Source organism: Carlito syrichta, unplaced genomic scaffold (assembly GCF_000164805.1).
Source record: "Carlito syrichta isolate Samal-C Ts95f unplaced genomic scaffold, Tarsius_syrichta-2.0.1 Scaffold313936, whole genome shotgun sequence".
Classification (NCBI taxonomy): Eukaryota; Metazoa; Chordata; class Mammalia; order Primates; family Tarsiidae; genus Carlito; species Carlito syrichta.
In genome coordinates, this window is record NW_007258032.1 from 1313690 (window position 1) to 1324463 (window position 10774).

Below are 10774 nucleotides of genomic sequence, written 5' to 3' on the forward strand. Positions count from 1 at the left end.
AGAATGTGCTTCATCCAAAGGGCTTACCACTTCTACACTCTGGCAGGCTGTTGTAAACAAAAACATGAGGCCAGTGTTGCTAGATCTCATTTCTCAAATGGAGCCAGAAACACAGCTTTCACATGAAATCTTCCCATTTGTAAGTGTTGAACAACTAATTTCTTAAAAACACTAGCAGGGCCAAGAAATAAACTTTTAGATTGATAGCTCATGGTGTTTTCTTTATTTTTTGTCTTTTTTAATTTATTTTTTCTTTTCTCACTCTTTAGATACTAGAGAGACATTTTCTTTAAAGTCATAAGTCAAATTCTACTAAAGAGAGTATTATCTCTGCTAACACCCCACTAATCACTCCATTCAGTAGACCTGGATCCAAATCGTTTCTGATACACTCCAAAAATTAAAAGTTAAGACTTGCCAGAACTAAAGTCATGTTTAAAACCTCAGTGTCTGGAGTTGATTTTAAAAAAGGAGACCCCCCAACCCCACTTTTTTTTTTCTGGAAGATGGCAACAGGGTTAAAAGGAGTGCATGTGTTACTTGGAGGCAATAGGGTTATATGTGTCTATTCAGTGATGAATTATATGCCAGAGTGACTTTAAAGTATGAGCAGGTGATAAGCACTGCTTCTGTGGCCAAATGTTTTTGCCTCCTCCTCTCCAAACTGATTTACCAGACTACTTTTGGAGACTAGATTCAGGCCCAGTTGGAGGTTTATTGGGGGTTTATTCCTCTGTGACATTCTCTTGTCCTCAGGGATGCTTGTTAGATAGGTGGTTAATGCCACCTGACACCTGTATTATTCAAAGGTAACACTCAAGGTGTGGCCTGAAGTCTTTTAAGGTGAACATCATCACCAAGTACCCAGAGAAGAGCCAAGGAGACAAAGATGGGAAGCGGCTGGCTCCACAGGCAAGAGTTCCTCCTCTCCTGCGTCCTCCACCTGCTGCTGCCAGGTAAGATCGAATACAGCAAGAGCAAGGCAGACATGTAACTCCCGGGAAACGGGATTGCTGTTAATAGAAAACTAATATAAAAATAAGATGACAACATAAAATTAATATTATAAAATAATATACTTTTGCTGTTCCTAGATAGTCAATGACTGGGCATTCATTTGGGTAAAAATGAAAATTCATGCTTTGTCCCTTAACTAGGATCCTAACACATAGTTGACTTTTGTCTTTGGCTTCTTTTCTACTCTCCAAGCTTCTATTGGCCTCTTCTCCTGGCCCATATCTCTTTTTCCAGGCATATGGTCTATCCCTGTGGTTTTTCAGTATCAAGTGATGTTAAAAAGAAAATTCTTTCTCAGTTCTTTTGAAGCCAGATGAAATGGACCAGAGAAGATGCTAAGAGGAAGGATGTGACTGAGAAGATCTTTCATGATAGAAGAAAACCTTTTCAGTGTAACTTTCCCAGTCTATAGTATCTTTCTTGCACATTATCGAAAATGAGCAATGAGGGATAAAAATGAAATATAGCAGAAGCTATTATCATATATCCGCTTATGCTTCACAAAGTATGACTAGAAAGGGGTGAGATGAAAGAGGTGAGAGGAGTATCAAGGAACTTTCTTTAAGATAGTCTCAGTGATGAAGACTACTGAGTTTTAGGAGAGGACAATCATAGTGCAAAGTAGAGACAGTAAATACTCATTAAATTGAAAAACTGAGGCACTTCCTTAAGGTCTCATATATCTCATATTCTCTTCCCAATTACTTCCCTTGTTATTAATTTATGACCTTATTAATGCAGTGAGGAGGAGAACCGTGATTGCAAAATTTGTCATTGGCATCACCAATGTAGCCCAAGGACAGAGGTGAGCAACAGAAGGACATTGAGTGAAGGTGAACAGGTTTGTGATGAAATTGTTAAAAACATAGCAAGACACTGTAAAGTGGTGGTCAGGGTGGAGTTTGCATATGCACATGGACAAGTTTTGCATGGAACAGAAACAATGAACTTGAGGACAGATCCCTGACTCAGCTCACCTCATGAGCCTCTACTATTTGCCTACCAGCCAAGCCCACCCTCCCTGGACCAGGAAGGAGGAGTGCACATGCTTGTCCTGGCGTCCCCTGTTTTCTCTCTGCGCAGAAACTCTCCTTACGCCAGCCCTGGCCTTCCTCTCACAGGGTCTCTGCTCTCCACAGGTAGAGGTGACACTTTCACCATCAATTGCTCAGGCTTTGACCAGCATGGGGTGGACCCTGCAGCCTTCCAAGAAGCATTTGACAGAAAGCCCTTCCGTCCAGCCACCAACAACAGTGACCCTACTCATGTCAACATCTCCTTCACTCTGTCTGCCATCTTAAAAGTGGTAAGTCCTCAACCAATATTACAATAGTCTAGTGGTGAGAAGTGGGTCCTTTGATAACATTTTATAAAATTAGAGACTCACGAAATGAGCAAACAAAGCAATTCAAAAATGGGCAAAGGACTTGAGTAGACATTTCTCCCAAGAAGATAAACAAATAGTCAATAAGCACATAAAAAGATGCATGCTCGCCGGGCTTGGTGGCTCAGCCTGTAATCCCGTGCCTTTGGGAGGCTGAGATGAGTGGATTGCCTCAGCCCGTGGGTTCGAGACCCGCCTGGGCAGCAAGACCTCATCTCTACAATAAATCAAAAAATCAGCCGGGTGTGGTAGCGCATGCCTGTAGTTCCAGCCACTTAGAAGGCTGAGGTGGAAGGATCGCCGGAGCCCAGCAGGTCGAGGCTGCGGTGGCCGGGAGCGGCCACTGCACTCCAGTCTGGGCGACAGAGTGAGACTCCAACTCAAAAAAAAGATGCATGCTCAATATTACTAATCATCAAGGAAATGTACATCAAAACTATAATAAGATACTATCTCACATTCATTAGAATGGCTTCTATTTAAAAAAAAAGAAACAAAATTACAGGTGTTGGTGAGAATGTGGAGAAACTGGAACCTTTGTGCATTGCTGGTGGGGATGTAAAATGGTGCAACCACTATGGAAAACAGTATGGCATTTCTTCAAAAAATTAAAAATAGAATTACCTTACAGCTCAACAATTTCCCTTCTGGGTATATACTCAAAAGAAGTGAAAAAAGGGTCTCAAGTATAATTGTATACTTATGTTCATAGCAGAATTATTCACAATAACTTGAACATGGAAGCAATCCAAGTGTCTATCGACAAATGAATGACTAGATTAAATGTGGTATATACATCCAAAGGCCTATTATTCAGCCTTGAAAAGGAAGAAAATTCTAATACAGACTACAATGCGGATGGACCTTGAGAACATTATGCTAAGTGAAACAAGCTAGTCACAAAAAGACGAATACTACAAGATTCTATTTATACTGATGCAGAAAGTAGCATGATAGGAGGAATAGGGAGTTACTGTTTAACGAGTAAAAAGTTTTGGCAATGGATGATGGTGATGGATGCATAGCAATGTGTTTATGCCACTGAACTGTACACTTAAAATGGCTATTAAGATAGTAAATCTTATGCTATGTGTGTTTTATCACAATAAATAATTTTAAAAATGATTTTTAGAAGTGTTAAAAATTAGAGGCACAGTCTATGGTGTGGAGAAACATAAGGAATGCTGCAATGCCATCACTGCAAGTAAAATCTGTTATCTTCTGGAATACTCCACAAGAAACAGATTCCCAGTGGACCTTCATACTGGGCTTTCACTTACATTTTCCCTGTACCCTGGGATATTTTGACCTACATTTTCCAGGGGTTTATGCTTAAAAATAGTTATTATCATAAGGAGCAGCCTTGGAAAAGAGCAAGAAGTGGGTGGTGGCACTGTACCCACCTTCCTGGAGTTAATGATCCTGGACAAAAACTGTTTTTCCAGGATGCACACCTTCAGCTGATGACATCGTTCCTGTGGATAAATATGGTATGGCAAATTCAGTTTCCTCTTTACTACGGTACCTCTGTTTTTCCACTCCATTCAACTTTGCAGATTATATTGGATAAATCTGAGAATATCCACAAATTAGAAAAGTTCATCCTCTTTACACTATGTAATTATTTTTTAAAATCTTCTTTGTACCATATGATTATTTTTAAAAAATAGAAAAGTTCAAACAGTCAGACCAACAAAGAAAACACAAAGTGTGGGTGACTCCATCAACAAGGGTACCTGAATAATGAACATTTGTATAACAAACCCTGAATTGTACCCCACATATTCAAAATTAAAAAAAAAAAAGAGGCCGTGCACGGTGGCTCAAGCCTGTAATCCCAGCACTTTGGGAGGCCAAGGTGAAAGAACTGCCTGAGCCCACAGGTTTGAGACTAGCCCGGGCAACTTGGCGAGACCTCCTCTACAATAAATCAAACATCTGCTGGGCATGATAGTACGCACCTATAGTTCTGGCTACTTGGAAGACTGAGGCGGAAGGATTGCCTGAGCCCAGCGAGTTGATGCTGGGGTAGTTGTGAACGTGCCTCTGCACTCCAGCCCGGGCGATGGAGTAAGACTCCAACTCAAAAAAAGAAAAAAGAAAATAAAACTTCCTGATTATGCTGCCAGTTTAGGAGGGCAGACATGGGACGCAGGAGAAGGTGGCATAAACCAAGTCATGGAAACCAGTACTTCAATGGCTCCATCTCAGGGAATCCAGAGCTAAGCTCAGGGTCACCCTTGAGAACACTGAGGTAGAAGGGGAAGCCAGAAAAACTTCGTTATTGACAGTGTGACCACTGTCACCAAAGAGTAGATGGGAGAATGAAGAAAGGAGTGAAAAGGGAACATCAAGTGATGAGTAAGGCTAAGACCTTTTTTTTTTTTTGAATTGGAGTCTCACTCTGTCGCCTAGGCTAGAGTGCAATGACACGCTCACAGCCACCACAGCCTCGACCTGCTGGGCTCAGGAAATCCTTCTGCCTCAGCCTTCCAAGTAGCTGGACCTACAGGCACGTGCCACCACACCCAGCTAGTTTTTTAAAATTTATTTCTTGTGGAGATGAGGTCTTGCCAAATTGCCCAGGCTGGTTTCAAACCCTTGGACTCAGGCAATCCTCTTGCCTTGCCTCCTAAAGTTCTGGGATTACAGGTATGAGCCACCATGCCTGGCTAGACAAAGACTTTTTAAACCTAAGCCACAGTTTATGCTCAGTTCAGTTTCCTCCTCCTGTTTGTCTCATGCCATGGTTTTCTCTAGATCTGGCACAATCCATTCATCAGGTGGAACCCAGATGAATGTGGGGGCATCAAGAAGCTCAGTCTGGCAACTGAGAACCTGTGGCTTCCAGATATATTCATCCAGGAGTTGTGAGTATCAGGGCTGAAAAAGTAAGACGAAAACCACATCTACAGGGAAGACCACAATGTAGCCAATGGAGTCACACAAAGACTCAATTTAGAAAAGAGCAAAATCTGGCTGGACTCGGTGGCTCAGTCTGTAAATCCCAGCACTTTGGGAGGTTGAGACGAGTGGATTGCCTGAGCCCACGGGTTCAAGACCAGCCCGGGCAACTTGGTGAGACTTTGTCTCTACAATAAAATAAAATAAATAGCCGGGCATGGTAGCACATGTCTGTAGTTCCAGCTACATGGAAGGCTGAGGCGGAAGGATTGCTGGAGCCCAGTAGGTCGACGCTGGGGTGGCCATGAGGTGCATACCACTGTACTCCAGCCTGGGCGAAGGAGTAAGACTCCAACTCGAAAAAAAAAAAAAATGAAAAGAAAAGAGCAGGGTCTGAATTGAAAAGCTTACAACCCCCCGGAATATGGCAAGGAGTGGGAGAGGGAAGTCATATGAGTGGGGCTAGATCTAGGAATGGGGTGACCCAGGAGAGAAAGAAGGCCAAGCCAGATGGGGAATCTCAATATCTCCTTCCCTGTCCTTCTCCCATACAGCATGAATGTGGATCAGACACCTGCAGGTCTCATGGCTTATGTCAGCAGTGAAGGTCATATCAAATATGATAAGCCAATGCAGGTGGTCAGCATCTGTAAACTGGACATCTTCTATTTCCCCTTTGATGAACAGAACTGCACACTCTCCTTTAGCTCTTTCACCTACACAGGTGAGCAAGCCTTATTCAAATAGACTGTTGAGAGGCAGAGAAAGGGTTTTGAGTGAAAAGAAGATACAAGCTGGGAAAGGTGACAGGATCTCACTGAAAGTGGTCTGGAAGCTACATGGGCCAACAGTCTGGGCAAAGGACTTGGAAATATCTGGGGAGGCTGAGTTTTTGGGTCTCCTTTGCAGTGGAGAACATGGTCCTGGGCATGGAGAAGGAAGTGCAAGAACTTGCGAACACATCACGAAACCTCATTCAGAGCAAGGGGGAGTGGGTACTTCTGGATATCTACCAAAGAACGATAAGGATAACCGTGGACACCAACCAGTACGACCAAATCATTTTCTATGTGAGCTCAAGAACCCTGGTTGTTACCTTCTCCTAAAATTCATTTCCTCTATCAGAATGTAAGCTCTCCCACTGGAGAAATAACCTCCATGGGACATGGATTTTTGTTACTTTTTTCACTGACAAACCTCCAGTACTAGAATTCAGTAAATATTCATTAAATAAGTCTTCCCAATTCAATGATTCATAGTAAGGGTGAGATTCCCATTCCCTAAGGACTACCAGAATTTTTAGAGGGCAGAAATTTTTATTTTTAAAAAGATATGGTGGAAAGAGTCATGAAACACTGTCTTAGGGATATTATGATTCCTAATCCTGACAACCTCAAAATATCTATCGCTGTCTGTTTTCCCTCCCACTAGTCTTAGATGTCCATCTGTAAAGTCACTAGAGACTAGACTTTGATAAGAAAAGCAAGCAGAAATTACAAAATTAAATATACACCTAAGTGTCTGGTCCCATAGTCTTGCTAAGAGCACAATGGTAGGAATAAAAATTTAAGTGAAGAAAGTTGACACTTTGGACCATGAAGGAATGAGATGTATTTCAGTGGTAAGCAGCATGGCTGAATCAAATGCTGTGAGATGCCTTTGAGCAGAGAGACAGGACAGTGAAAGGGACAGGAGGTAACGTTTCCTTACTAGACAATTTGGTCTGGGACGAATCCCGACTCTGGCTCTTACCTGGCTTGGCAGTCTCCAGCCTACTCCTCACTGCCCTCTCCCTCTCCTCCCCATCAGGTGGCCATCAGGCGTAGGCCCAGCCTCTACATCATAAACCTGCTGGTGCCCAGTAGCTTCCTGATGACCATCGACGCCTTCAGCTTCTACCTGCCAGCCGAGAGCGAGAATCGTGCCCCATTCAAGATGACCCTTTTACTGGGCTACAACGTCTTCCTGCTCATGATGAATGACTTACTCCCTGCTCGTGGCACTTCTCTCATCAGTATGCCCCTCCCTCCATCAAGAAAACAACAATGGGATGGGATGAAGGTGGTAGGATGGGGAGGGCATCAGTGGAACCAGGTCGGAACCAAAGGGATCCTGGGAAACGGTTCTCTGAGAAAGAGGAAACAAGAAGTCCTAGGTGGAGCCTCTGGCCCTCACACAGGCCTTCCCTCCAGGTGTCTACTTTGCCCTGTGCCTGTCCCTGATGGTGGCCAGCCTGCTGGAGACCATCTTCATCACCTACCTGCTGCACCTGGCCACCACCCAGCCCCCACCCATGCCTCGATGGCTCCACGCCCTGCTGCTGCACTGCACCAGCCCAAGGAAATGTTGCCCCACTGCACCCCAGAAGGGAAATAAGGGCCTGGGTCTCACCACCACCCACCTGCCTGGTGAGGGAAGCCAGCGCGGCCCACACTCTCCCTTTGTGCTAAGCCCAATTTCTCCAATGCCCGCCTCCTCTCTAATCCTGTCCCCTCCCCGTGTCATGACTGAGTCTCCGTCCTCTCCACAGGCCTGAAGGAGCCAGTGGAGTTAGTGGGGAAGGTACCAGGCCCCGGAGAGGCAGAACTGACTGGAAGCTCAGGATGGCCAAGGGCCCAGCAGGAACAAGAGGCCCGGGAGCAGCCCTCCGTGGAGCTGTGGGTGCAGTTCAGCCACGCGATGGACACCCTGCTCTTCCGCCTCTACCTGCTCTTCATGGCCTCCTCCATCCTCACCGTCATCGTCCTCTGGAACACCTAGGCAGGTGCCCATCTGTGAACCCCAGGATGGAGCTTCTCTTGCCTCCAGAAACCAGCCAGGTTCTCAAGCCTGTGCAAATTTCAGCCTCTAAGTTCTAGCAGCCACCTCATTTTTAACCCAGTTCTCCGCAATTTCAGACCAGACCTGAATAGTTTCCTTTGCTCTCCAAAAGTTGGGTCTTTGCTCCTGAGTGCCACCAGCCCTCTCAGCCCTCCCATGAGTCCTGCCTCCCTGTCTCCTCCTGGAGAACATCCTTGACAATCACCACAATAAACCCCTTTGCAGAAAGTATTGGCTTTTCCCTGAATTATATTGTGGTCAAATATCTTGGGATTAAGAGTCCTCTCGCAGATGCTTCTCATTCGCCAAAGTAAGAAGGATTTTCTTATGTGTGTGTGCATGTTTTTTAAGTCTATCAGATGACATGTGAAGTAGGCGGAAGGGAGAGAAGGGGCCAAAATCTATTAGAAGATTATAATAAAATGGAAATAACCTCCTAAATCCAGTTACTCTGGATTTAAGCTTCAGAAATGAATAATGTGCCAGAACTAGCCTCTCTTGCTTCTGGTGTCTCTGTCACAGCCTGACATATGACTCATTCATCATTATGCACTTAGAGTGTTAACATAATCCTGCATTGCTGTTAACCGTGTCTATGTTGCGATTTGAGTTGGCCCACCCTTCATCATGCTAAGAAAAGAACATTAGGCCAAGGAAGCACATTTTAAAATGGCATCTACTGTACTTGGGAGAAGCACAAATACCCACCCCCACCCCCATGCCCCCCATATGAACTGGAAAACTCCCTTTCCTAGCACTTACTTGCCTTATCACTTTTTAAGCCTTTGCCTATTGGCCCGTCTCTCCCACTAGCTGCCTTGTACAATCAGAGGCCCCACTCTGCCACTGCATATGAGAGCGGGGGTATTTATTGGTACAGAAAAGCATCTATTTGAGAGCAGCTAAACTACAACTCACACATGATCTTTGAGCTTTAACACTAATTTGTTTCTTTCTCTTGTTTCTTTTACTGCCTCCTAACTGAAGTCTGTATTTCCCAAGTCATAATGTCTAGGAGTAAAAACAGTTGCAAAGTTGTTCACTAAACAGTATTTCTCTGACTTCTCTCTACTGCTCTTTCTCAAACTCCTCTGGCTCCCTCTGGTTACTGTAGGTGCCCAAAGAGTGGCAAGGTTGCCAATGCCCACTAGAGATCCTGCTGCTGGTACAACTGGTGCCTGCCAGAGGTCCTACCCACCATGGTACTGTAACAGCTTCTGCTCTCTCAGAACTTAAGCCACAGAGGGCTGGGTCCTGGGGCTGCAGGTGCTCCCAGCTGGATGCAGAGTCGACAGGACCAGCTGTTCCTTGCTCTTTCCTTGTAGGTCCCTTCCACTGGGACTCCAGAGAGGTACATGGGATCCCTGGAGTATCAAGTTAGAAATACCCTACAATACTATGAATCACTCCTTGCACTCAGGTCCATGGTCCCTTTATTCTCCCTTCAGGATGCATTTTTTGTATGTTCCAGGAAAATCTTTGGCTTCAGTTCCAAAACTCTGCCATGTCACTAGTCCTCCAGGAATGTCCACCACCTCACATATACCCAGTCTAGGCTCAGTGAGGGGAACCCTTGCATTCACCTAAACAAATTGCTATATCTGTTATTATTTTGACAATTCTTCAGCTCACAGCTTTCTTCAAGGTGGACCTTCAGAGGAGACACAGTAATAATAATAATAATAACCAGCATTTATTGAATTACTAATATACAGCATTTATTGAATTACTAATTACTTTTTTTTGAATTTTTAAAATTTTAACACAATTCAAATCAGTGTATCTGGTTCATTTCAGCTCCTTCACCGCCAGACAAGGGGTCAGGGACTGTTTCAGTTTCTTGGCCTTCTCCTTATCTGTGATGACCAAGGTATAAAGGTACCTACTTCATTGAGCATTAAACTTCACATTATCCTTGTCTTTCTTGATCTTGACAGATTTAGTTAAATCATTTAGCTTTAACCGTGAGCAGAAAATCCTTGACTTCCTTAATTTTCCGAGGCATGACAATGAGGCTCGCAGGGGGAGAGCGCGAACAGGCACTACCCGAGAGACACTCACACCTAGCTACAAGAAAGGAGAGGGACAGAAAAGCAAACTCACATATTTAATCCTTATAGTAGCCTATGGAGCAGGAGCTGTCAATCCCAAGACTCTTGGCGCCAAATGTGTTTTGATTTTAAAAAGGTAATAATTGTGCATCTACTATCGTATTAACACCCCAACAGGAATATGGAACAGCACCCTATACTCAAACACACCTTATTCTCAAACACATCCAAGGGGGACCCAAAAGAACCCAGAATTTATTTATAGAAAATTGTGTATTTATTCTTACATGCTTAAATTTCAGTCACCTTCAAAATACTCTCTGTCTGATATAATACTCCTATCGAGATGCTTTTTTTCCACTGCTCAAAATTGTTTTTGAACTTGTCGATTTTGATGCTTTTTGGTGCTTCTGCCGTTTTTGGTTTCACCTCTTCCATATTGGCAAAACGTTTCCCTTTGAGCACCTTTTTCATCCAGAGAAACAAACGAACAAAACAGTCATTCAAGGTGAGAGCAGGTGAGTTGGGAGTAATACTGTTTTTGGTCAAAAACTGCTTGGACACTCAGCGTGATGTGAGCAGCTTGTTCGTGTCAATT

General features: G+C 44.0%; 1 protein-coding gene and 1 pseudogene across 1 annotated transcript; one reads left to right on the top strand and one right to left on the bottom strand.

Annotated features, from left to right (window-relative positions):
* The first annotated feature begins 889 nt into the window (after nt 1-889).
* Nucleotides 890-8065, top strand: HTR3D (5-hydroxytryptamine receptor 3D). The gene is given in 10 exon segments (XM_021718884.1): nt 890-950; nt 3842-3905; nt 5185-5271; nt 5860-5895; nt 5897-6036; nt 6231-6290; nt 6293-6375; nt 7115-7366; nt 7485-7713; nt 7836-8065. Coding segments are annotated over 10 exon segments (1242 nt in total).
* Nucleotides 8066-9913: 1848 nt separating this feature from the next.
* On the bottom strand, nt 9914-10130 carry LOC103273268 (annotated as a pseudogene).
* Between the last annotated feature and the right edge of the window lie 644 nt (nt 10131-10774).